The following is a 27,911-nucleotide window of genomic DNA, read 5'->3' as shown; positions in this document are numbered from 1 at the left end:
TTCATAATACAGTACAATAAAAAAACAGAAAGAGAAAGAGAGATGCAAATCCATCTTTCAAAGGTAGATCTTAACCCTTGTCTCACACAAAAAGGGGCAGACCCTCACCTAGGAGCTTCCTTTTCTTCTCCCAACCTCCCTCCCTGGGAGATGTTCCTTTCCTTTCCTCACACACAGGGTCCATCAGCTTCATGTGTGTACAGTAGAGGACATTAAAAAAAACAACAACCCAGAAGCAAGAGGAAAGGAAAGAAAAAGAAACAGAAACAGGAATATAAAAATAACAGAAGAATGAAAAAAGTATTTTTTTAAAAGGAAAGAAAGAGAAATAAAAAGGGCTTCCAATTCTCCATCTGTTTCTTTCTTTCTCTCCCTCTCTCTCTCTCTCTCTCTCTATATATATATATATCTCAAAATATTCCAAGTATTCATTCTAGGTTGGTACCCAGCTGTTTCTCCTCCTGCTAGGCGATATTTTCCGAGTCTGGATCAACAGTAGTCTTCCTCCAGTCCAGCATAACTTTACCTCCAGTGTTGACAAAGAATAAATCTTTGATCTTTATTCCTACATGAGTCCAATGTTTTGTTCTGTTTTTCATTTAGAGCCAACTGGAAAAAGAAAACGAAGAACTGAAAGGCAGATGCAAAGACTTGGAAAGCTCCTTAAGGAAGCAAGAATCTGAATTGGAAAGGCTAAAGGTATCTGTGCTCTTAACAGTCATATCCATCCAGCCTGTTGGAAACTGGTATCCTGCCTTTTTTGGGTTAAGCAAAAGCTATGCTGCTAGTGCAGCAGAGAAGAGAGGGACCCCAGCCTAAATGTGCTAGCTTTGACAGCCAGTTCAGTCAACTTGCAGGTGTTTTAATGGGTTTTGTTTTGCAAATGTTGCTAGCAGATTGTTGCAATGGCTGCCTCTGTGGGCCGGCATCCTTATAAACCTGGGGTGGGGAGCTGTAGAGCATGGGTCTGAAAGCTGAATGCAGCCCTCAAGTCTGCTCTGTCTGGCCCTCAGGACTGACCCCAGGCCTTACTCCTCACTGTCCCACTTTGCCCCCTTTCAAATATCATTGCTGTGTAAGTGAGGGGGCTTTGTTTGTTGATATAGCAGCTCAGGAGTAAAGAGTTAACTTCCCTCTCCCCAGCAGCATTGCCTATCGAAACCAGTTCCTTGGAAAAACTAAAATACTTTTTTCAAGCATTTGAAGGGATGAGGGGGAGAATGAGATGTGTGTGTGTTTTAAGTGTGGCTACACCTACTGGTGATTTTGGCCCTGCCCACCACTGGCATGCAGCCCTCAGAGGGTGGGCAAAAGGTAATGTGACCTTGAAGGTCAGAACAGTAGTCCACCTTGAACTGAGATTTCTTCTTTCTGTTTCTGTCGTCTTCCTTTGATTAAAATGGACTTTGATTGCATCCACTGTTACTTAGAGCAGGCCCACTGAAATTAACGGACATGACTTAACTGACTATTCTAGACCCCGCGGGTGATGCTGTGGTCTAAACCACTAAGCCTCTTGAGCTAAACCACTAAGCCTCTTGAGCTTGCTGATCGGAAGGTCTTGCAGTTCTGTGTGACTGAGCTCCCATTGCTCTGTCCCTGTTTCTGCCAGCCTAGCAATTTGAAAGCATATCAGTGCAAGTAGATAAATAGGTGGGAAGGTAAACGGTGTTTTGATGCACTCTGGCACTCGCCATGGTGTTCTGTGCGCCAGTAGCGGTATAGTCATACTGGCCACATGACCCGGAAAGCTGTCTGTGGACAAATGCTAGCTTCCTCGGCCTGAAAGGCAAAATGAGCACCGCACCCCATAATCAACTTTGACTGGACTTAACTGTCAAGGGGTTATTTACCTTTACCTTGTTTTGAGTATAACTTGGCTAGATACAACTCTTTGCCTTCCCTTCGTTTGAGATTTGGTAGTTTGCCAAGGTAAAGTAAGCTAGAATTGTGGTTGGAAGATGGCCTTTTCCACGCTACAGTGCATGTATTTAGGGAGTTTACTCTCATTCTGAATCCTCCATTCTCTAACCCCAGGATTCTTGCTGCTTTGCAGGCAGAATTGAGCAGTAGCGCTGAAAATACCCAAGCCCTGGAGGAGACGCGAGGGCAAAGGGAGCATCAACTGCAGCAGGAGGTGGGCTCACCTCTTTGGCACCCACTGTGGGTATAGCTGGCCTTGTCTTCAGGATTGGCCACGGCGGGAGGCTGCACCTGAGCCATTCATTGTGTTGGTATTGACAGGTCAAATCAGAGCCAATGCAAATAAATTAGTTCTGCCCCACCACGAATGACTGCAAATCAGGCAGTGATAGGGGACCATTTTGGAGATGGGCAGGTCTCCATAATAGCTGAGAATCTAAAACAGATGTCTCTGTCTTGACTTTACTGCCTGGGTAAAAGCTGTCTGTCATAACTTAACTGTTCGCGGTAACGAGTCATTTCAGTGGCTAGGAAAAAATCCCCTTCTGATAGAGTCCTCCCCCACTTCCTTGTCCTCCCCCACCTGCTCCCTGCTGTTTATGAAGTGGGGATTGTGTTTGGGGAGAGCTTTTATCCAAAGCAGTGGCTTTGGGAACCAGGGCTTGTTCTGCTATGAAGCCAGAACTTTTCACCATAGAAATCTGTCACACTTCTTCACAGAGGCTCTGGAGCGATCCTTCTTCACCTATTACATATTCCTCTAGCTCCAGCAGGGTGCTGGGTGCTGTAGAAATTAAGTCTGGAAATGGTGGGTTCTTACCCTGCAAATTTAGGAAGATACAGAAGAGGTGTTGATTACGTTTGGAGGTCCAGCAAAGTTAATGGTACAATCAGGATTAATCAAGACAAAGAGGATTTTGAGGAGAAACAGTTTAGAGAGGGGGAAAGGTGTTCCAGATATTGGGGGGCAGTGGGGGGCAGTGTAGGGGGAAGAGAGACTTGGGTGAGCTTGTGAGAGGAGTGGGGGAAACATAAGAACAACCTGCTGTATCAGGCCAGTGGCCCGTCTAGTCCAGCATCCTGTTCCCTTAGTGGCTGGTATTCAGGGGCATTACTCCCTCTGGCTGTACAGTCAGAGCACAGCCATCAGGGCCAGTAGCTATTGTTAGCCCTCTCCACAGGTGTTCTGTGTTTCTTGCATCTCACCCTTGAAAGTGTGAACAGCCTTTTGTCAAAAAGCATCACGTGTTGAGGTGAGGTCAGGGGAGGAGGGACCTTAACTGTTTTAGATCTGAAAGCAAAGACAGGAAATAGCCACGAAAGCTCATTGTGCAAATGTTTCAGCCAGCCTGGTGCCCTCCAGATGTTTTGGACCACAACTTCCATCAGCTCAGCCAGCACATTGGCGTTGAAATCCAGAACATCTGGAGGGCCCCAGGTTGGCAAGGGCTGACATTTGTCCAGTGTTGTAATAGGTAGCATATGTTGTCTGGACACTTCTGCTTGTACATGCTGTTACACCAGATTTGGCTGCCATCCTCCTTTTCTGATATAGCACTCCAGCTCCTAGTGTAAAATAGCCCTCAAGTGGGTCCAGTCTTACAGTGATGTTGGATTATGATAAACATTCATTTTGGAATGTCTGGGAAGCAACATCATAACTGTCCATGGCCTTTCTTTTTTCCCTTGGTGGTTTAGCTTGTGGATCTGACTGTGCTGTTGCATGAGAAGGACCTGCTGATTGCAGAGAAAGCAGAGGCACTTCTGAAAGGGGAGGAAGAGCTGAAGCACTTAAGGCAAGGTAAGACCCAGCAAAGCTTCATTTACTAGTAGCAAGGAGGGTGATGTGGCTCTCCAAGTTCTGTTGGACTCCCAACTGTCGTCAGCAGCTGCCAGTAGCTCAGGATGAATTGTACTTCAGTGGCATCTGGAGCACCACAGGTTAGAACAGTGGACCAAAGTGGATGGAATGACTGGATCAAGTTCATCAGTTTTGTTGAATTAATTAAACTAAACAGGTTAACTTGCATTTTAAATAAATGTGCAATTAATTGTTACTGTTTTGAATTTTATTCTGTTATGTTGGAATGGCAGACTAGGACCTGGGAGGCTCAGGATCAAACCCCCATTTGGCCATGAATCTTTTGCTAGGTGATGTTGGGCTAGTTGTTTCCACTCTCAGCCTAGGCTACCTTGCAGGGCTGTTGTGAGGATAAAAGTGGGGGAACAGGCTGAATGCTTCTTGGACTGAATGCTTCTTGATTAATGACTGCATCCCACCCTCTCTTCCCTGCCTCTAAACTGGTTTCCCTTTCCTTCTAGACCACGATGCACTTCTGCTGCAGATGGACCAGTTGCAGTCCAACCTTGAGTTGTGCCAGCACCAGGCCATGGAGACAGAAGCTGCGGCAGAGAAACGGATGAGTGCTTTGCAAGAGCAGCTACAGTTCCAGCAGGAGCGCCTCTTAGCCAGCGAGAAGCAAGTAAGCAGCTTCCCCTCCTTGGGCAGTGCAAGCCCTTAGCCTTTCTAAAAACAACACTGTGGCTTCTCCTCTGGAATGTTCCTCTCTTCAGTGCTGGAACACTGCAGCAGTGGGGAACCTCCAGACCATGCACCTCCCCATTTAGTCCACTGGGCAATTTCAGCCAAACCATAATGTCATTAGGGGGAAATGGGGCACCCCCCACCAGTCGTGGTCTGCTGTCATCCACCCTCCAACCTACCTCCTTACGATTGGGGACAGGAAGGGTGGGAACAACTCAGTGTTGGCTCCTTAGTTTTTGTGTTCCCCTGGCAGAACTCAACAAGGGTAAAGGTGGAGCCAAAACTAGAATGCGTTGACTGTGGCTCCACCTACTGTGACAGATTTTTAAATCCCAACAATTTTGTTTTCTTTCTTTTTTAAAAACTGACAAGTTTCCAGCCTTATGGATGCAAAGATGCACTTGAGTTTGTGGGCAATGCCTGATGAAATCTCATCAGCCAGAAGGGTTGCTATGTAAGATTTCCATGCCCTTTATAATTCCTTAACACTTCCCATGATTGTGGAAGCAAAACACATATATGCAAAATAAACACAATTTATGCAGGTTTTCAGAATTTGGGTTACCTCATCACAGATGTGCGGCTTCTACCTTAAGCTTTCTTTGATATGTTTTGGAGGTGCCAGTACAGCTTTTTGACCCATATTGGCTGGTCTGCTTGTAGCTTGGTGCAGCCATTATTCCTGTGGTTTTGGTGCTTGCTTATCTCTTCTCACCCACCCTGCCCCTTCATATGTGGCCAGGAGAAACCTACTTGTCCCAAATCTCTTCAGGATGTACATAAGCTCTCTTTTTGTTGCTTCTCTGATCTTGCTAAATCCAGCCCGTTTTTACCTCCTGCTAGGCTGCTACATTAGAACTGACTTCTGCAGCCCTGAAAAAACATCTGTGTCCCTCTGAAGATGGGGGAACAGAGCCAAATGGGGAGGTAGCTGCCACTGATATTGTCCAGCTCCAGAAGGAAAACAGAGACTTGGAGCAGCAAATCACAGAGAAGAACAAGGTGTGGGTTCAACTGTTCATAAGCCTTTCTCCTACTTTCCCCCTCCTTCTAATTGTTTCTGATATTCAGTGGTACCTTGGTTGTTGAACAGCTTGGCTCCTGAACAAATTGGGTCCTGAACGCCACAAACTTTGAAGTAAGTGTTCCGGTTTATGAACCTTTTTGGAAGCCGAACATCTGATGTGGCTTCCACGGCTTCCAATTGAGTGCAGGAAGCTCCTGCAGCCAACCGGAAGCCGTGCCTTGGTTTTTGAACAGTTCTGGGAGTCTAAGTCAAACAATACCACCACCACTCAGTTTAAAAGGCCATAGGTTGTTTAATTAGCCAAAAGCTTGGGAGAAGAAGGATGTTTTTGCCTGGCACCTAAAGATATGTAATGAAGGTGCCAGGCAAGCCTCCCTGGGGAGAGCATCCCAAAAGTGGGGAGCCACTGTGGAAAAGGCTTGATAGTTGAGGTGAAATGGCTTTTATTGATGGCCAGACTTGTGAACTGATGTTCTCTCCCTACCCTTTCTCCTCTGGTAGACAATAAAGCAGCTGCAGCAGAGGATGGCAGAGCTGAAGAAAACCTTGCAGAAAGAATTGGTGAGTTCAGCTTGTGCTGAATGGCAGTCTCTGTCATTATCATAGGGACTAGTTTGGTGTATGTCACTGTGTGTGTGTGTGTGTGTGTGTGTGTGTGTGTGTGTGTGTGTGTACACCATGATTTTAGCATGCAAAGGGGGGAAAGTGCAGAATTTGGTGGCAGAAGCAGAATTCAGTTTCTTGAGGATGTCAGCTCTTGAATTTTATTGTAAAGACAAGTTTCTAGCACTTATGGGGATGAATATATGCATGGGTAATACTACTGATGTTTTGGAAGCCTGAGTGGTGACTTGAATTTTCTCAAGTGTTTTTTGGGACTAGCTAGCATAACTGGAACAAATGATCCAAATTAGTGAGCGCTTGCTGTGAATGAGCTGCCCAGTTTGCATAATTTATGTAGGTTGCTATAGTCGCCTTTGGAGGTGGGGCAGAATTTGATAGTGTGGCATATATGCAGACCAGCAGGGCCCCTTTATTTCTTGCTCTCCAGAATGGCTTTGGAGGATGTGAGGCCTCGCTTCAGGAGTGTTGGATGTGGCGGCTTTGCCTGTCCCTTAAAGCTAGCACTGGTTTTTATCCTTTTCAGAAAATGCGACCAGATGGTGAGGTCCCTGAGGTCCCCACTGCTGCCTTGACTGTAACAAACAACTCCGATCTGAATGACTCCCGAGAGATAAACTTTGAGTACCTTAAGCACGTGGTGCTAAAATTTATGTCCTGCCGGGAATCAGAGGTAAGAAAAACATGTTTTACTGACGATGCCATTTTAACTTGTCCTCATCCTCCTGCCCTGCCCTCTAGTTTCCTCCCTCTTTATTTTGCTTTTGGCTGTGAATCAACATGCCTCAGGTGATAAGTTCCATGTGACATACCATAAGTTCAAATTCAGAATATTTTTGAATTTTTGCCTGCCACCTTGATGAAGCATACGTACAAAATTAACCACTGTAAGCTAGTACCTCAGGGATCCCAGTTGAAACACAGAAGTCTAATCCACTATTTTCTACTATATATTTTGGAATGTGGTTTGTCCATTTGTTCTCTATGCATTCAACCACCTCCAGCAGGCCTTGCAGGCCTTGCTGCAGCCACCAATCACCCGCCCAATTGCCGCTGCCTACCTCCTGCTTGCTGCTGCCATTAATCGCACGTCCCCCTTCTGCATTCATTATCCATGTATAAGACAACACCCAATCTTTGCCTAATTTTTTTAAAGCAAAAATCATTGCCTTATACACAGAAAAATACAGTACTATCTCCAAACGCAGTACAAGGGTTACTGAGGTGGAGGCAGCAGTCCTTGTCAGTGTTTGGATGCCAAATGCCATTTTGGATCAAGATGAAGGGTTGAAACATTACTTTGGTGTGACTCTGTCCATTCTTTGGCATAGATTCAGCTGCCTAACTCAGGCAGTGGACTTTGTCACCATTTAGATGCCATTTTGACTCAAGATGGCAGATCAGATTAAACCTTAATAAGCATTAGCTTCCACCGCCATACACACAAATTGATTTGGGACGAGGTCATTGTTCTCCAGGTCAGGTCAGAGCCCTGGGTTGCTGTGTGGGTTTGTTTTTGTGTGTGCACATAGCCCCCAAACTCACAAATTACACTTTGTTTAAAAATCACATTATTTGTTGGTTTCTTCAAACTGCCCAGCAGCACCAGGCATTTCCCACTAGCAGACACCAGGAGCGACAAGCATTTTTCTCTAGCTAGTTGGCTGTACCTCTGTGATCAAATCTGTAAGGGTTATACATAACTATCAATTGTAACTCACCAGCTATTGCATTTCAGGCATTCCACCTGATAAAAGCCATGTCTGTGTTGCTAAACTTCTCAAAAGAGGAAGAAAACATGCTCAAGGAAACCTTGGAGTATAAGGTAAGACTTTGCTTGAACTCTTACAAGGTCACTTGGGCATCTTCCGTCACTTGATGACCCCTATATCAAGGGATAGCTTGCATGTGTGAAGCAGGCATTGTGGGTCTATGTGCCAGAAATGGAGCTTTTGTGCCAGTCCTTCCATCACATGGGCTTTGGGAATCTTCCTTTTCAATTTGAGTCTCAGCCACATTGCCATTAGCATTACAGGGTGCATGCATCAAGTATATTTATTTATGCTCAGTATATATTTAAGTATATTTAAGCTCAGGCCTTTTTCTAATGTGCTTGTGAATTGCTGCTTCTACATGGCAATGGGTCACCTAGTCCTAGGCCATATCAAGGGAATGCAGCTCTATCAATTCCAGAGTTGTCTTATTTCCACGTATACATACATACTGTTCAGAAGTCCATGTCCTTGTGGCTCCTCTGTTCTTCCTGGCTGCTGATGGATTCTTGCATCTGTCCTCAAAGACCTGTGCTTAATTAAGCTTGTCTGTCTTGCATTATACTGAGATTGCATCCCTATCACTTTTCTGCATTAGCTTCACACCCTAGCCTGGCCTAGTGATGGCTTTTCAACTTATGTATCTTTGTGGAAGTTTTCAGGGTATTGACTTCTTGCTCCCCATTTTTGTTCTGCTGGGACTTTGCAGATGCACACAGCTTTATTCAGATTTTCCACCTTCCTTTGCCCCTAATGTTTGGCTGCTCAGTTAATGGTGTGCCTTTTTCTTTACTTATTGTTTTCCTTCTGCCAGATGTCGTGGTTTGGGTCAAAACCATCTCCCAAGGGCAGCATCCGACCCTCCATCTCAAGTCCAAGGACTCCGTGGTCGTGAGTGCCCCCCCGCCTTGACCCAAGGATGTGCTGCCTGCCTCCAGCTGTTTTTTTTTTCTATGAAAAGGATCCTGCACCCACCAACTGAGGTGGTGTCTTTATTGCTGTCACCACAGTATTTTTGTACAAGAACTTTGAAAAATTGTTTACAAAGCTGTACTGTAAAAGGAGTGTCCTTTGCTGCAGCCTGACACCCCCCCTCCCTATTCCATCGTTTAGTGATAACAAATGGCCCTGGCTTCCGAGGCCTTGTGGAACCCAAGCGGTTGTGATTCTGGTGGCAGGAATTAGCAGCATAGGGCAGCTTCTGTCACAAACAGAAATCCCGAGTGTTGTATATTGAGGAACAAGTGCATGTGTCTGTTCTGCACTTACATCATTCCAGACAGTGTAGAAAACCTTGTCGGGGTGGGGAGCAATTCTGCTTTCTCAGACTGATAACACCTCCCTTCTCAGCACTGCTTCACCAAGGCTGACTGAAACTGCTGGTGCATTCATACCTATGCTGCAAACAGCCCCATCTGCTTCAGCCAGGGCCAGCTTTATTTTTCTTAAAGAAAAATGATTAAGTGGTCTTCACAAAGCTTCATGTACTTGCCTTACCTTTCTAGATGAACATAGCAAGTTGCAGAGCGGAAGGAGGGTGGCGGCCTCTCATTTTTAAAGCGAAAACAGTAAGGTGATGGGGTTGCTTTGAGAGAACATGTTCTGTTTCACCTCTAGCTGAATTTGCTTGCAGGGAAGGGGGCAGCTGAGAGCTGCAGGTGCATCAGCCTCTGACAACATATCCTAGCTCCGTTTCAGCCGCAACACTAGCAATCAATGTTGCTTTACTTAACAGATGGGGAGCTCCTGACATAATCACAGTTAATTTTTTTTACACTACTTGAAAGTAACAGTCAGTTTGGCTCATTAGAAAGAAGAAACAAAGTACATGACCTTGCTTAAGAATTCTTTTTTCTTTAGTTATAAACCAAACAAAAAAGCCCCCCACCCCTATATTTTTATTAACCAGTCTATGTAAAGATACTGTCTATTCTGTACAGAACATCAACCATGTTAAGAGACCAGGTTGCAATTTTAATATTGCCACTGCATATTGCTAAGCTACAGTATATTTTTGTTTACAAAGTGCTTATTAAGAAGAAAAAATCAGCCATGGTGGGGTTGGTTTTTCTTACCAAGAGCACAGCGTAAAATTTCTACTGGTTGATACTTTATTGTATTTTCCCAGAGTCACCTTTTTAAAGGTATTGTATGGAAACCCTCTTGGGCAGGACTCTATAGTAGCCTTAGTGTTGAATTCTTGTAAGGTAAGGTATCAGAGCACGAATGAGGTGTGTATATTCATTCAATGGTAGCAACCAATGCACTTTTTCTCCTTGTACAAAGAAAACACAAACCACCTTTGGAGTGTATGTAGAAAAAAGCTTTTATGGACACTTGGGAAGTCCATTCATTCTGTGTACATATGGACTGTATTATGTAATGGCTTGTAGAGTCCTAATTTGTGGTGCAATACATTTTTGATTAAAACTTGAGGCTACTTAATTATCTTCATGCTTCATGGTATATACTTAACTGGTAGCACTGGAGGTTCTAAGCCTTGTCTACGGTTGCTTAATGGAAAAGTTTTTCACTGGGCATGTGGAATTAGTTCTCTCTTCTCTCTTTAAACACAGATGAGGCAGACTCTGTCTTCCTGAGAATGTGAACAGCCCTTCTGTAATCTGTCTCCCCATTCAGGGTTAAAAAGCCACATCACCTTTCCTGCCGTGACTGCAAAGTGCCTATTTCAACTGCACTGCTTTACTTATTACCCCTATAGTCCACTTGCAAGTCTATTGTGCAGGTTCCTGAAAAGAATGGACTCCATTCTCAGCTTCACAGTCGATACAGCACTTCACCTTCTCAATTTCAAGTTAAGAATGTACTATACTGTGTTTTCTCTAGGCTGTAATACTTTACAATACAGTAACAGGGCAAGCTTAAAGCAGGATTATAAAATCAAGCTGTCTTTCAGAAGTACTCTTGTCTTTAACCACCTCTAATGGCTACATACTACCCTGCAAGAACAAAGGGTCCTACTTGTGGGCTACCTAAAGGCATCTTAGCAGCTGCTGTTATGGAAACTAGCCTTTGATCTGCACTAGGAAGACTTGTACAATGTGTTACTTTGACAAAAGACTCATCTGTCTACCACCATCTTTTGGGGGGAGATGGGCAACTAGTTAGCAGTTTGAGATTAGTGTCTGAATGTGGAAAATCTGAATTTTCAAACATATAAAGCAGACTACTGCTGCCTTCCACCATATCAAAATCAATTCCAGCTTCCTCAAACCCAAATGGTACATGATTTAAATATAAAAGCTAAGCTTCCTAGGCAGGAATGTATGGACAACTAAGTGACATCCATGGAAAAAAATGAAAGCTCTACCACACAGTAGCAGTAGTTATTTTTATTTTTAAAAAAACTGGCAGAGAGAATGTGTGTGGGTGTGCATAATGTATGTGTTTGGGTGTATAGGCAGAAGAGGGTGCAGCCCACTCCCATTAAAATCCATTGCTAATTATTCTAACCATCCAAGAACTTTATTTTGAAAGAGCAGCAGGCACTTTACATGAAACCAACTTCATACTCAGCCCACCTAGTCTCAACTATGTACAAAAAGCTCTCTTGCATAATAAAACCCTTTTCCAACCCCCAAAACAAGGTATTCTCATTTTGCATCTGACATAACAGCTCCCCACCCCATCCCAAAATCCCAAATAATTGTTAAATTTAAATTAATGTCTCACTCACCCACACACACTTGGCTAGAGCAGTAGCTGTTCTGGAAGCAGGTGCTTGCACACAAATGGGCTGCCCCCACTTCCCTTCACAACACAGATTCCCCTCCCAGCTCCTGCCTTGATAGTCAGAAAACAAGAATACATAAAACTGCCCCACCACCACCACCTCTGTTAAAGGACACTGTTCCAAGAGAGGAAGGAGGGACACCCCCGCCTGCCACATACACACACAGTATTTCAGTAGATTGTGGTTCCTAGAATAGTGGACCAAAGTATCGGTGTAGCCAGTACTTCTTCCTGACTCCAACAGTTTTCTTGGTGTCAATTCCAGAGAACATAAAGTCTTTTAAACAGTTTTTCGTGCAGTCAGGACTCTGACTATGGAGCCTAGGCCACCTACTGCTAATGCCTGCGACAGGAAGAGAAAGAAAAGTTAGTTTATGGGCCAGTTCAAGTCCACCCCAGCAAATGAGGCAGTGAGTGATAAGCATTTGTGCTCACCCAATCTGCAGAACCTCTAAAAAAAGGCCCACCACCTCTTCATGTAAGACCAGTTAATTTCATGGGCTGACTAACCAGGCTATATCAATCTCTCTTGCTATTTCTTTTTTCTTTTCTTTTTTGAGGTGGGGGGGGGGAGAGAAGAACCCATCTGCTGACTTTAATGTTGCTTTTTATGTGGAATTCACTGATTCCCCCCTATTGTTAGCCCTTTGGCTCTATGAATCCCTTTACCCCAGGCCAGGCAATAAGATAGGGAGAATGCTGTGCTTGAATAGCTGAGGATGGGAGCTTCTGCTAGTCTTCATTCCGAGTCTTCTGTGCACATGGGATGGGGAAACCATAAGCAAGGCTAGCCTCCATAACCCTACAGTTGTAATGGCTTTGGGCTGGTGCAGCTTCTTACCCTCAGGTGACTGAATTTGCTCTTGGAAGCTGTGAGAAACCGCAGCACAAGGCAGGCTTCTTTTCTTTGCACTTACAGCCCTGTGGAGTGGTGCAAACAATGGTGCCCAAGCCAGGCACTGTACCAAACCTCTCTTGGAAACACCTTGCTGCTCTGAGCCTGGCAGGCCACACAGAAACTCTTCTTTCTAAGCTATCTGATTTCACAAACTCCACACTCCCCATCCCCGCAACATCAGCCCACTTTGGGCATAAGCTTTCGTTTCCATTGGAAACGAAAGCAAGCAGAAACAGGTTTCATGTTGTCATGAGAACACAAAAGTCGTCCGTCCCCAACCCGCCCACTGGTACATCTGCACCTCTTGAGAGGCAAGTATTGAGTATCGCTGCACTGCCAACCCTGGAAAAGTCACTAACAGAAAGGCTGGTACAACATTTATGTCTTTCTTGCCATCAACTCTAATTTTGTATGTTGCATTTTCATCCCTCCATAGATTACACTTCTCAAGAGCCCCTCCCCTGCCTCGCCCCAATCCTCATCCTCTTGCAGGCAAGAGTGTTTTCTACAGGTGGGCAGTGACAGGTCACTGGCCCTTCAAAAATAGACCCGACCTGCTGAACCACATGGATTAGGACCTCCAAGCTGGGAGAGAAATCACCTACCTTTTCATGCCACTGGAGTAGTATTGCACTGCTATTTTCTGTTGGCTTTTCAAATCCTTTATAAATGTACTTCATTAACAAGTCAATACCGTTGCTGTCTAAGGAGTTCACAGCTTGCTCAATCTCGCTGCCTCTAAAGGAGGTCAGAACCTTCAGCACCACTTCCTGGGCCCGCTCCTGGAGAGACAGGCAACAAGAGAAGAATAAGACCACAAATACAACCCAACCGACACCAGCTGTTTCCCAGGAACTCACTTAACAGCAAAGACAGGATCCAGAAACAAGTCTTTTCATATTACCAAAAGCACACTAGATCAGTCTTTCCCAAAGGGGTCACTATTGACCTTATGGGGTCAACAGGGCAGTGAATGAAGATCTAGAGATAGAAAAGCGGAAGGGTAGTTGCAGGACATTGGGAAGCACCATGCCCCCAATACGTTGGAGCTGTGGCATCAGGAAGCGGTGGAAGATGGCATTTATGAAGATATACGGAGTAACTTCATTAACTTACACTACCACAACTAAGCGTAACTGTAACACAATCTCTGGAAAGATTGCTCTTGAAGGATTTAAGATGACTCTTGTTCTTCCTCTTCAAGGCAATGTGGAATTTGTTTATGTAATACATTTTTGATGGCTTGTGGTTTTTTTAAAAAAAGAGCAATACAAAAAATGGGGTGCCCCCAGCCAGGCACTGGTGAGCAATTAGGGAGACAGGCACTTACATTCTAGTGTTTGTAACCAGAAGGTCTCCAGATTCTAAGCATTTCTGATTATCAAAACAATGACTTTCTCCAGGATTCAACTTACCTTTGCTGCATGGTTCTTTGTGTTGACAGGAGAATTCTGTAAAGCCGCATGGAAAGCTCTGAGCATATCACCTGTGCAGCCACATAAGTCAAGGAACTAAAGCAACTGAGCTGACCCACACAACACACACAAAACCAGCACCCTGTACCAGGCCTGGAAATTTAACCAGGGTCTCTCAGCACTCGCTGCACAGTGACACATTAGCTAGACCCAAGGACATCAATTTGGGCACTGACCAACCCTGAGGAAACCCAACCATTGCCAGGCAGCCTACAATTCCCTCTAGTAAAGGAAATGCTGACAACCTGGCTTCTGCCACTACAATCTCTAATTCACCAGTTACAGAAATGGGCATCTGTTGAGTGTGTGTGAGGCAGGCAAAGATGCCCCACAAGGCACTTCATTTATCAAGCAAATAAAGGAAAAACATTGAAGCTGGAACCAGTCTTCCAAAATTAGAACTTGCTCCCCTCTCCCATGCGATGAACATTATTTAGTGCCTTTCATTTTTTGTTGCCCTGAAATTACTCCACAAGGAGTCCATTAGAATCTCCATCACACAAAGCGTCACTGATTGCAAGGAAGGCCTCCTCCCGTGCCAAGGTCAATCTCCTCTACACTTATTGAAAGAAACTTCACATTATAGTTGACAGGAAACCCTTTATCATCCAAAGCAGAAGCGACAGAGCCATCAGATCAAGGAAACCTGATGTCTCAGACATCCTTGGAACTTATCAGTATAACTCTCCCATTATTACAACAAATCTGATTTTGTTAATCTTTCTCCTTCTTTAAAATGATAATAATATTATGTTCTACTTATGCGGCTGCCAGGATACCAAGGAATCAGAAAAGACACCAAGGGAACAGTAGACAAAAAGGCTGCATTTATTATTAAATATCCACAAACACACTAAAGATTAAAAGCGCCCCTTATTTTTTATGGTTGTCTTTACTTAACTGAAATGAGTAAGGCTGAACTCACAGCAGCAGCGAGCTGGTGTTACCAGTGGCTGCAAGGAATTTAAACCCATACAAAGTTCAAACCTTTCACTAAAATGAATTAGGGCTGCTAAACTTGCAAAGACCTGTCTACACACACAAACACATGTTTCCACCACATACACACACAAAAAGAAAACTAAACAGCCTGCAACCAGTCTCATGGATGGCACACTTATAAGAGGACTTCCAGCCTTGAAACCAGTGAGCAAGTAGCAGCCTACACAGCAACTAAGGCTTTTTTTTTTTTTTTTTGCCTTTCATGGAAGCAGTCTCAAATGTCCATTCAGCTGAATGGTGGTGGGAGATGGACTAGGGCACACACTCACTTTCCTCAAATATACCCAGCACCCCACATGAACACCACATCTCCAAATTTAAAAGTAGCTACAAGAAACTGAAGACTGCTCAACCTTCTTAGTTGGTCTTAGGCTTCTAACTAGAACATTTGCAGCTAGACAGTAGCAAGAAGGTAAGTGATTTCCTCAATATGCATGAGGCAGTTGCTAAGGTGAGTCCCACTGCCTACCTATGCAATCTTCTCAACTACCCGACACCTGTTTCTTCTCAACACAGGATCTTTCAAATTTTCTTGTACTATTGTCTCTCACAAAACAAGTAAAGCTACCATAGAAACATTTTGAGCAAGGTGCTAAAGGTCAGGTTTCAGAACACCAGTTTGGAAGATTAAACTCAAGGTTTTAAAATAGCAAATACACAACCCTACTCCTCAGCACCACAATTCTAATTCACTGTCACATCCCAGTACACAGACCAGTTTTGCTGGGAGACTAGGAATTCCTTCAATCTAATCACCAAAGTTATACACTGCAAATGAATTTGCAGGCAAGGGTGGGAGTGAAAAACTCTGGTTACAGTAAGCAGTAAAGAATTTTTTGTACAGACTAAATGAGACAAGACATCCAAATATGCTAGCAGCACAGAAAAAGCCTGTGTGACCTATGTATGTTACAGAATTCAAATTTAAAAGGCATTGACCTCTTAATAAAAGGAACAATCTGGGTTATGTCCCTCGGTGGTTGGCAGCAGAGTTATTCTGATCATCTTTATACCAGTTTAACTCTATTCATTCATTGAATAGAGAAAACAGCAGGGAGTGGAATATTCTTTTCCTTCATATGAACTCTCAATGGTTTGATTTAATTCACCAGTAATGGTGATTTCACAACTTGGCAAATCCTGGAAGAACAGCACCCAAAATGTCTTGTTTCATTCACTAAGGGATGAAGAATAGACTCTAAATCATCCACAACACTCACCTAGTGTTAGAAACTCAAATATATAAACTAGGCACCAAATGGCTCCTTAAACCAAGGTTTCCGTCTCCAAAACGGAATGTCTAGTTGCCATTTTTGGGCAAGATATCTCGAAAGTCTTATTTTTCAGTTTTGGACTGACTATGATTGATTGATTATCAGTTAAATATCTGGCTAGTTTAGAGGACAACCTTGAGCTAGGTTAAAAGCTTTGAGAACTTAAAGAAGAAAAGTCACTTGATCCAGGGACAGTCAACATATGCATTGGCCTATTCCTATCTCTATTCTTAATGGTGATATGGACCATTCACAACATAAGAATATTCTTCACAACTGTGAGCAGGGCAGTGGGGTGGGGTAAGTGAAGACAAGCTACAAATAATTATAACATTGTTCACTGCTTTAGCTCAGGCTGCACAGAAAAAGCATTTTGGTTCCTGAAATTCATTCTGATTGTGCAGATAAAATATAACTGATAGAATTCTACAGGATGTGGTATTGGTGTGTGAAAACAGTCAAGAGCCAATGATCCCCAGGCATGCACCTCCAGATGGTGAAGATGTCAGGTAGCAAGTGGCCAACAGGCAGGTGCAAAATGCAGCTGGCTAATTTCAAACACTACAACACTACCCTCACCGGCAGCAAACCCATGTTTTTCAAACTTCACACCTCTACAGGGAATACCTTCCATGCAGATCTGTCTGCAAAAGAACCCCATTCATATCTGGTGCAGAATACATTTGCATTGCAGATAATCCTAAAGGTTACTGCACTGTAACCATGCACTGCATCACTGTAGCCCCACAAAAACCTAAGGCTGTACATCGCAGGGGAAGATAGTTTGTTAGTTAACCAATCTTTCAGGAAGCACCCCCACCCCCAAATTACTAATCTTGTGGAGGGGCTCCTGGAATCCCAGAAATAAGTTTGTAAACCACAGCTTTAAACAACAAAATGAGAAGGAGTGAAAAAACAATCATGTTGATTTGTAATTCTTGTTATATACAAGGATGCAGTTAACTTTGGATTTCAGACTCTGGCATAACTAACAGCTACCTAAAAATTAAAAAGACACCTATCCAAAGCAGGAACCCAAGCTCTGGAAATTGCTTTCATACAGAGTTCACAGGACTTCCTTCAGCCAAGCAGAAATATGCTTCTACCAACTGCACAGCCTACTCTCAGCAAAGAATAACAATATTGAAGTGCAGAGACTAGTGTGTTCCATTTAACCAAGAGAACAACTTATGGAAATCCAATGGCAAAGGCGATAAAAGGCAGAGAAAGCCAAGAGGTGCCACACCTGGGAGAGTCATCATTAGAAGCATGAACAATACTGTTTCAAAGCATCTCATCTTGAGAATCTCAAAGCATTTAACACTTCTGTTCATAATTCTGCCATTGTGAGTCACATCCCCTTCATCTCATAAAGCTTATACTTCTGAATCTATGGGGTTATTCTTGCTGGTAAGATACACATGCCAACTACTGAGAGCGAAAAAGCAAGCAAGCAGCTAGGACAAACCCAGCAGCAAATATACTGCTTGAACCCACGAAAGAGCTGATAATACTATTGATTCTGTAACATGCTGGCCTTTCCTGTCTTTTGTAGTGCGTCAGCTGTCACTGGCCTCCTTGGAATATTACAGACGGTACAAGGTCACACTTTAAATACATTATTTCAGTCTCTCAGCAAGCACTGTCCAAGACAGAGCTGCATCAATTCAGCTCTGGTTACATTTCAACATCTTTTTTTGGAGCAGAAGCACACATTCTTATTTTAACATCTTTCTTTCTCTCCTGGAAATGACAGAAGCAATAGCTTCCTGACCTGTTGGTCTCTGAACTGGACTTTCTGCTCCTCATTCCAGAAAGCACAGGCTCCCATTTCACCATTAGGCACAGGCAGGGCCACATTTGCCAATTCCGGCTGGCACGAACAAGCCCGCCCCTGTCACCAGCACCCTTCAGATATCCAGTAAGGCAAGTGCCTTCTTGCCAAACCTGATTCCATGCATGACGGAAGCATGCCTCACGACCCTTACGCATGTTTTTAATTGCTTACACACTGTGGAAAGCCGCGGGGTAGGGCTAACCTCATACCATGGTGACCTGCCCTGCAACATCACCTGGCCTCTCTACACACTCATAACCCTTCCCCAACAGAGCCTGTTCAGATCCCCACACACCCATTTTTCAGACAGTGTTTCTGCAGGTATCTGAAGCTCCTCAGATCATTCACACAATTTTCCAGACCCAAGCTGCCTCTCCTTGTAATGACTAGACACGAATGGCTACAATCAGCAACCACTACAAGTAAAGCAACTTCCAGAAGGCTACAGGCACTAAGGACCAACCCTTAAGACAGTTCCTTCACTAGAGGCTGCTTCACCCTACCCTTGGCAATTTTCAAACGCCAGCTCCATCCATACCCCTCCCTTTTCAACCTCTGCCTTCTTAAAAAAGGATGAGCACCCCTGAGGACTACCCAGACCCTCTGATGGAAGAAAAATATGGTTATTATGAAGTCCATTACTGTGTTACCTCGGTTTAAGAACTTAATTCGTTCTGGAGGTCCGTTCTTAACCTGAAACTGTTCTTAACCTGAAGTGCCATTTTAGCTAAAGGGGCCTCCCGCTGCCCCCATGGCGCAATTTCTGTTCTCATCCTGAAGCAAAGTTATTAACCCGAGGTACTATTTCTGGCTTGGCGGAGTCTGTAACCTGAAGTATCTGTAACCTGAGGTACCATTGTACTAGGTAAAGGACTCCCTCCCCCCACTAAATGAAATCGTAGGAAGCTAAGGGTTGTGCACAACTAAGTTCTGCTCAGAGCAGACCCACTGAAATGAATGAACCGAGAGTGACATGCACATTAATTTCAATGGGTGTAGCACTAACACTGGATAGAAACTCTATATATCTTACTGGACAAAAGGAGAGACAGTGTTTCGATGTGAAGCAAATTCTGACAGGATAGGCCAATTCCAAAAGGGGAAGTCAGAGATGAGGTGTTTAGGAGAATGAATATCTTCTCAAGGCTTTCCAGAGTTTCACAGTAGGGTAAATGGCTAACTACACACTTGCCTGATCTTGCAAAGTCTACATTCCTCCCCAGTGACAGTTGCTCGAAGAGAGAGAATGATAAACAGTGAAGTGGACAGAAATATTCCAGGGAGGGGGGAGAAATAAAAGAATGGTGCCTTCTCCATAAAAGCAGCTACAACAAGAGATACAACCAACTCCTTAGAATCTATCAGGGAAGGAAAGATCAGGCAGAGGAGGACAATCTAGCACAGTGGCCTTCAAACAGTCAGTACCCATTACTGAGTCCATTATTCTCTGTACTGTCCACACTTGACTTGCAGCAGATATCCAGGATTTCAAACTGGGTTCCGTCCTAGTCCTACCTAGAGATGTCAGAGGGCAAATATCAGACACTTTGCATGCAAACCAAAGACTACCACTGAGCTACAGTCCTTCCCCTATATGGTAAAAAACATTATGAGGTGCCCCCTCAATTCACATTGCGCTTAAAGGAGAATCCCTGATCTGGATAAAATTAATGTTTTCTCACAGATTAACACAAAGACAATGGGAAGGAGGAAGAGAAGAAGTGGGAAAGATGAAAGCACCCAGGCACATGGGGAGAAAAGGGTTTAAAAATAATGCCCCATGAAACAGAGCAGGGAAGAGAATAGAGATGAGAAGTAATGGCCCATATGGGAGAAGAGGGGGGAAGGTGGGCAGCAGAGAAATGCCCCAAAGCACACTGGGGAGAGAGTAGCAGGAAATGAAGGCATTGAGGCACACAGATACAAAAGTGGGCAAAAACAAAGGGATCTCCAAAAGAGTACGGGTAAGGGGGGGGGAATAGGGGGAGGCTGAAGAGAAGCAATGCCCAAGGCACACAGGGAAAAAATAATAAGGCAGCTTCCTAGTTCCTTTTTTATTTAGCAGTCCTTGCTCAAACAACAGAACATTAGCTTTGCATGCAGAAGGGCCCTAGCTGGACCCTCAACAGCATCCCCAGGTAAGGATGGGAGAGATCCCCCTGCCTCAAACCCTATTAGAGAACTGCTGCCAGTCCGTGCGGACAACACTGAACTAGGCGGACCGACGGTCTGACTCTGTATTTAAAAGCACATCTTTATTCCGCACTAGCATTTCACTTTATCTCTAATGGGGGTGGACCACAGCTGAGTGGCACAGCACATGCTTTGCACGCGAAAGGTCTCCAGCTCAATCCCCAACGGCATCTCTAGGGAGGGTTGGAAGACAGACAGACAGACACCCACACCCCACCCCGCTGCCTGAAACCCGGGAAGGGCGCCTTGCCAGTCAAGGGTGGGCGACATCGAGGGGCCTCCGGGGTCGCTCGCTCGGGCCGAGAAAGGATATTGCCGCAGCGCCGCCTCCACCTCCGGGCCGGCTCCTCCCTCCGCCTCCGCCGCGCCGGCCCCGCTCCCCGCATCGGCGCCGTCGGGCTCTTCCACGAAGCGGTTCTCGTCGAACTGATCGATGTCGAGGCGGCGGAAGCGCGAGGAGAGCGAGCTCCGCGCCATAGCTGAGCCGGACGGCAGCCGGGCGCTCTCCCGAGGCGCCGCCGCCACAGCCACGCACGCCGCTGCCGCCGCCGAGGCTACACTTCCCTCCTCAGGACAGCACTGCTCGGAAAAGGAAACCCCGCCCGCCCGCCTGCCTGCCAGGGCGAGGGCGGGGCCGACTGACAGGCGCGGCCAACACACCCCCTGGGCGGGGCCTGGCCTGCGGCGAGGGCGGAGGGCGAGAAAGAGCGAAGAGGAGAAGCTCCCGTTCGCTCTGCGTCACTCCGCCTCGAGCCGGTCCTACCCACGTGGTCTCAAAACGCAACCACCTTCCCCGCTCCGAGCAGCTTTTTTATCGCTCTCGTCCCCTCCCATAGCTGTCAACCTTCCCTTTTTTTACGGAAAATTCCCTTATTCCAGCGCCGTTTCCCGCTGCTATCCCGGATGGTTCGATATCCCGTAGACTGTCCCCGGGACAGGTGAAGCTACTGATCCCTTATTTTCAAATCCGAAAGTTGACAGCTATGCCCCCTTCCCTTCGGTGCCACTTCGACTTGGGATTCGAATTAAAAGTGCACCTTTTAAATAAAGATGCATATTGCGTGTCCGCGGCCTCAATTCATATACCACAATGCGGTTTTGTTAATCTGCCTAATTTCTTAATATAAACAGCTGCGAGAACTTGATTCACTTTCACCTCAATTCACTCCGGTTTCTCTGTTGAACTTTGGCCCTTTTCAAAATGGCCAACACCCAGGTCAATTTATCTCGGTCCAATTCAACTTCAATTTGTTTCAATTTCTCTCCAATCAGCTTCATTTTAAAAAATAAATCCAGCCAGTCTGCTTTCTTTTCAATGCATCATATTGCAAATCCCTAGGCAGGAGGCAGGGGAGAGTGGGAGGCAGGGGAATCACTGCAGGTCTAGGAAGCTGGTCAAGCCAGTTTCATTTCAAGGGGCCTGCAAAATAAGTACAGTGGACACTTGGGTGGCGAACTTGATCCGTGCAGGAGGCATGTTCACAACCCGCAGCACCACATCTGTGCACGCGCAGGTTGCGATTTGGCGCTTATGCGCAAAGTGTGATTTAGTGTTCCTGCACATGGGTGAGCGCCGAAACCTGGATGTAACCCATTCCGGTACTTCCGGGGTTCGGCACATCCGTAACCTGAAAACGCACAACCTGAAGCGTCTGTAACTTGAGGTATGACTGTACTGTTACACTTCAGTCTCTCAAATCACTCAGTGTACATCTACATTTTAAAAAATTATAATCAAGCTTGGCAAATTATTTACAACAAATGCCAGATTATGGTTGCTTCCAAACAAGGGGAGTTATTGCACAAATGGATTGTTTGGATCCTATTTTTGTGTGCAGGTGACTGGGACACTAGTGTCCTCACATTCCAGTTTCTAAGTCATTCATATTCATATTCATTGCTTTTCTGCCATTTGGCATCCACACCAGTAGCAAGAGCTTGACAGAATATATTCATGCTGTTTGGGAATACTTCTCATCTTAATCACCCCTCCGCTATATTTTTCCATTCTTGGAGCATGGGAAGGTATTACTGCATCTGTGTGTGTGCACACTCTTTAAAAATAATCCACAGGAAGAAGAGCAAACATTGCTAGTCCATAGTTATGTTTCCGAATGGGGGAGAATTAAGGCATATATTTTTTGTAAGCAGTGTGAGGGCAATATCCATTTCCACTGTGTTTTTCAAAAGAAATATTCAGGTCTTGAACAGGAGTGCTCTCAATATGCTGCTTAGTGGGCATAGATTGCAATATCCAAAAAATATTAAGAAGCTGTAGGCTTCCATTAAAGTACAATCTCAGATTCCACCCCACACCTTTAAAACAATCAACAAAACAGCAATAAAATACTTAAATTATCATAAATAAGTATTGTGCAAAACCTCCCTATTAAAAAAAACACACATTAGTCATTATGTACTGTAATTACAGTTTCTTGTGTACACCCACACACATTTACACTGTGAAGATTTTGAGAAAGCAGCTGCTTCAAACGGTTGTCCATAGGATCCTAATGACAATAACTCGGTAGCTACAATTTTAAAAATTATTATTGTGGCTTTGCCCGTTTGTTTGAAAATGTCTGTATAGAGAGAGAGAGGGTTAACAGGTAGACCAATAGAAAAGCCAGAGGCGGAGCCTACCTGCTTATAAAAGGGCTCAGCCTGAGGTTTGGGTTAGTTTTGGTTGGTTGGGAAAGGCAGTTGGGAAAGCAGTTGGCAGACAGTTGGAAATAGAGAGACAGCGCAGTTGGTTCTTGTGTGAGGGGAGGTAGAAGAGTTAGAGACAGGATAAAATAAGACTAAGAAGGTAAAGAGTAACAACATTTGAATGCAGTTAAAGTTTATTTGTGTTTGCAATAAACTACACACTTCTTTATTAATTGAAAAGCTGACTGAGACTGAAGTGATTTTACCAGGGAGGACCTGGTTGGTGGCAGCGGATTAGTAGCGTACGGGTCAACAGTCCGTGAGATGACCGGGGGCTCCGTACGAACACCACAATTATAAAGGACATTACAAGCGTCACAGCAGATATACAGCAACATAAATCATTTGCAGTATTGTACAAGTGAAAATGGAAGTTAGTAATTGACTTCAATTCAGAAAGCCCCAGAAAGTACTCCAACCTACCCCAAACGCCAACATATTTTATTCTATATTCTATATGCACAGGCTTTCCTTGAACCATAAGCTCACTCTTATTACTGAATTTCTGTTTTCATAATATTGTTTATATCCAACTAAGTAGAAGCAGCAAGTAGTAGGACCATTGCGTGGAGATGGAAAATTCTTTGGGTGACAGAGAGAAGGTGGAACTACTCAACACTTACTTTGCCTCCATCTTCACCCAAAAGGAAAACAGTGCCCAACCTGGTGATAAAAAAATAAACAATGCAAGGAGAGAGCTGCAGCCCAATATAGGAGGAAATGTGGTAAGGGAACACCCAATTTAAATGAATTCCGATCTTCAGGGTTTGAGGAGCTGCATCCAAGGGTACTAAAAGAGCTTGCGGATGTAATCTCAGTGTCTATAACAGGGGCCTGGGGGCCAGATGCGAACCAATCGCCTTCTCAATCTGGCCCGTGGACAGTCCGGGAATCAGCGTGTTTTTACATGAGTAGAATGTGTCCTTTTATTTAAAATGCATCTCTGGGTTATTTGTGGGGCCTGCCTGGTACTTTTACAATATTAGAATGTGTCCTTTTATTTAAATCTCTGGGTTATTTGTGGGGCATAGGAATTCGTTCATTTCCCCCCCCCCCCATATAGTCCAGCCCACCACATGTCTGAGGGATGCTGGACCGGCCCCTGGCTGAAAAAGGTTGCTGATCCCTGGTCTATAATCTTTGAGAACTCTTGGACAACAGGTGAGGTCCCTGCAGACTAGAGGGCAAATGTTGTCTCAATCTTCAAAAAGGGGGAGAAATAAGCCCCAGGTACTGTAACTGCCAACCGGTCAGCTTGACGTCAATAACAGGAAAGGTCCTACAAGAGATAATTAGTGGTACCTCATCAAGTGTCCAGGATCTATTCCGGAGCCCCGGACGCTGAACAAGAGACACTTGACAGCGTCGCTCTGCGTGTGTATCGGTTTAGCGCTTCTGCACATGCGCAAAATGGCAAACCCAGAAGTAACCCATTCCAGTACTTCTGGGTTTGCCTCAGATGTCCGCTGAAATGGATGATCGAGGGGGTGGACGTTCGTGGAGGTATGACTGTATGGTCAATCTGTGAGCACCTAGAAAAGGATGCTGTGATTACTAAGACCCAGCATGAGTTTCTCAAAACAACTCATGCAATACAAATCTGTTTTATATATATACAGTGGACCCTCTAGTTCCGTACCGCTCTGGATACGTAATTTTCGGGTTATGAACATGGCAAAACTGGAAGTGTATACTTCCGGGTTTCACTCTGCACACATGCGCAGAAGCGCTCTGCGTGCTGCACATGTGTGCAGAAGCAATCATGCTGCGTGCAGAAGTGGTGCCTCTGCCTACAGACTTTTCGGGTTGTGGACGGACCCCTGAATCAAATTTAATTCGTATCTGGAGGGTCCACTGTAGTTATAAGCTTGGTGGTTCATGGGGATGTTGTGAACATAGTTTATCTTGATTTCAGTAAGTGTTTTGACAAAGTCCCCGATGATATTCTTGTGAAGCTGGTAAAATGTGGACTGTACAAGGTAACTGTTAGGTGTATTTGTAGCTGTTTGATTGATGGAAACCAAAGAATGCTCACTGACATTTCCTCATCATCCTGGAAAAAAATGTTAAATGGGGTACTGCAGGGTTCTGTCCTGGGCCCATTCTTTTTCAACATCGTTACTGTCATACCTCGGGTTACAAATGCTGCGGGTTGCGCATTTTCAGGTTGCTAACCACGTCAAACCCAAAAGTACCGGAACGGGTTACTTCCAGGTTTCGGCGCTTGCGCAGAAGCGCAAAATGACATCACATGCATGCGCAGAAGCACATCACTCGCAAATGCGGTGCTGTGGGTTGCAAACATGCCTCCCGCACGGATCATGTTCGTAACCCGAGGTATGACTGTATAAACAACCTTAACAGACTGGAGAACTGGGCCCAAATTAACAAATCAGTTTCAATAGGAACAAATGTAAGGTTCTAAACTTAGGCAGGAAGAACCAACAGCACAAATATAAGATGGAGGACACCTGGCTTACTAGCAGTATCTGTGAATAGGATCTAGGGGTCTTAGTAGACCACAAGTTTAACATGAGTCAGCAGTGTGATGCAGCAGCAAATCAAGCTAATGCGATTCTAGGCTGCATCAACAGTAGGGTCCCAATCAACAGAAATCAGACCACACCTGCAGTACTGTGACCAGTTCTGGGAACCACAATTAAAAAAGGATATTAACAATCTGAGCGTGTGCGAAGGACGATGAACCAAACCTTAAGAGGAATAGATGAGAGAATTGGGTATGTTTTGACTGGTAAAGAGGAAACTGAGAGGAGATATGATAGCCACCTTCAAAGAGCTGAAGGACTGTCATATAGAGGAAGCTTGTTTTATCCTGCTCGTGTCTAGGGCATGAACCAATGGATTCAAGTTGCAAGAAAGGAGATTTCAACTGAACATCAGGAAGAACTTTCTGAGAGTAAGAGCTAATGAACAGTGGAACAGACTCCCATGAGAAGTGGTGAACTCTCCTTCCTTAAAGGTTTCTAAGAGTTTGGATGGTGATCTGCCAAGTATAATCCAGCGGAGATTCCTGCATTGCAGAGAGTTGGACTAGATGACCGTCAGGGTCCCTTCTATTCTGATTCTACAATTTTATGATTCTAAGATGCATTGAAATTAAGGAACCCACATTGATTAAGAGAGCTAACTTTGGATACATCTGTTTTTAGGATACTGTTTTATTGTTGTATTTTTGTATACCACTTAAAGAGATATGTAAATATTTAGCAGCTAAAGAAAGGCTTTTAAATAAATTTTAAAATATATTGACACAGGGAATAAGATTAAAACAGCAGTCCACAATGCAGAGCAGGGCTCTACTATTAAGAAGCCATGTATATTATGTGGAGTTGGCAAAGCTGACAGACAGACTTCGGGAAAAGGACAATAAGGATTTTGAAAAAGAGTGGGAACCCTTTATATTTGCAGAAACAAAGAAAGAATATTGACTTGATGGTAGGACTTAAATAAACGTTCACAATTTTATGGATAGGGAACAAATAATGTAATAAAAGGAAAAATATGATATTTGTAAAAAATAGAATACAATAATGAGGATAATAAATCAGAAATAGAAGTTGGGGGAAGTCCAAAGGGAGGGAGGGACGTTATGTAAACTGTATGTTATAAGTATATTTGTAATGAGAAAAAAGAAATTTAATTTATTTATTTATTTTAAAAAAGAAGCTATGCATAGGTCCTGTAAGCACATAGAAATGCATCCTTGTTACCAGGATCAATATCTCATCACTGTCTCATATACCGAATTGTTCACTTAAGCGGAAGTCATAGATATTTTCCACAGCTATTAGCTCATCAGTGTTGATGAGAGGCAAGCTGCGAAGTACAGCAGAGAAGCAAAAGGTCACACACATAAATAGGAGGCAGTGGTCAAGGCAACCATAAAAACCGACTTGTGAGAGAGGAGTTGGTCCATCCGCAAAAACAGCTTGACCACATTTGTAGAATAAGTGGATTTGGTGTAGCTAAGGTAACTTTCGTCATTTGAAAAAGATTTGTAAAAGCGATATAAAGTGAATATTTATACTTTGTGCTTGAATATTTGTATCTTGGTTGAATTTGAACATCTACTGATGTGATACCAGAAAGGGCTATTAACAAGGAGGAACTTGGAAATCGAAAGTGTGGGCATTCTCCAGTGAGAGCAAAAAGCACACGATTGAAACAAAAGCAAACTCCGGCATACAAGTATTTCTACCAAATGTTTTAGACAAGCTCTCCAAATGAAAGCAACCCAGTTGTATTCTGGTGCCTGGAAGCAAACATTTCAGTGTATCAGAAATACCTGATTAAAAGGCAGTGTCAAGGGAACAGTTTATGTACTAGATAACAGTACTAACCACACTCCAAAGCTGTAATTTACATCAGGTGACAAGAGGGCCCTGCATTTAGATGGGACAGGTGAACTGAGATTAATGCATCTAATGCTTGTATTAAGCATGCATGGTGCAAGTCTCATTGCCTTTCAGCAGTTCAACTCATTCAACTATATCACAACTTACAGTTTTATAACCCCTACATGTTTTAAATTATATGGCCCACAGAAGGGTCTGACTTGGTTGCATAATATTACTACTGTACATATTAAGCAACCAAGTCAGATCCTTCTGTGGGCCATATAATTTAAAACATCTAGGGACACAAATGCCTAGGTATCACTTTTTCTTATTAAAAGTTGTTTACTTCCTTGTACAACTGATAGCTCTGACACACCTGAAAATCAGGGGCTGCTATGTGGAAATTTAGCTAAGGAAAAGGAAGTCCTGTATTAGCAGAATCCAAACATTCTATCAATCAAACCATAACCACACATATGAAATTTCTTTGTGAAAAGAGGGTGGGGAGAATGAAAAGACATGAA

The 27,911-nt window shown here is 44.1% G+C and overlaps 2 protein-coding genes across 9 annotated transcripts in view; one reads left to right on the top strand and one right to left on the bottom strand.

Annotated features, from left to right (window-relative positions):
- The window catches only part of GOLGA1 (golgin A1), a 37,217-nt gene extending 26,884 nt beyond the window's left edge, over positions 1 to 10,333 (top strand). For all 8 annotated transcript variants that reach the window (XM_081180277.1, XM_081180276.1, XM_081180275.1 and 5 more), the window contains 9 exons: positions 604 to 699; positions 2,057 to 2,137; positions 3,622 to 3,724; positions 4,246 to 4,406; positions 5,312 to 5,470; positions 5,997 to 6,056; positions 6,643 to 6,789; positions 7,855 to 7,941; positions 8,703 to 10,333. In XM_081180277.1, the coding sequence (XP_081036403.1) occupies positions 604 to 699; positions 2,057 to 2,137; positions 3,622 to 3,724; positions 4,246 to 4,406; positions 5,312 to 5,470; positions 5,997 to 6,056; positions 6,643 to 6,789; positions 7,855 to 7,941; positions 8,703 to 8,783 (975 nt within the window). In that variant the 3' untranslated portion in view covers positions 8,784 to 10,333. The remainder of the gene's footprint in view (positions 1 to 603; positions 700 to 2,056; positions 2,138 to 3,621; positions 3,725 to 4,245; positions 4,407 to 5,311; positions 5,471 to 5,996; positions 6,057 to 6,642; positions 6,790 to 7,854; positions 7,942 to 8,702) is intronic.
- A 1,019-nt stretch (positions 10,334 to 11,352) lies between these two features.
- Positions 11,353 to 20,888, bottom strand: ARPC5L (actin related protein 2/3 complex subunit 5 like). Its single transcript, XM_081180343.1, has 4 exons — positions 20,634 to 20,888; positions 13,955 to 14,027; positions 13,145 to 13,321; positions 11,353 to 11,984 (listed from the first exon to the last, which is right to left on the bottom strand). Exons 1-4 carry the CDS (start codon positions 20,795 to 20,797, stop codon positions 11,922 to 11,924), a joined length of 477 nt encoding a protein of 158 aa, XP_081036469.1. The 5' UTR covers positions 20,798 to 20,888; the 3' UTR covers positions 11,353 to 11,921.
- Positions 20,889 to 27,911: the final 7,023 nt, after the last annotated feature.

This window comes from Podarcis bocagei, assembly GCF_964188305.1.
Source record: "Podarcis bocagei genome assembly, chromosome: Z".
Lineage (NCBI taxonomy): Eukaryota > Metazoa > Chordata > Lepidosauria > Squamata > Lacertidae > Podarcis > Podarcis bocagei.
The sequence above is the reverse complement of the archived record's forward strand: the minus strand, read 5'-3'. Positions and strand labels throughout refer to the sequence as shown.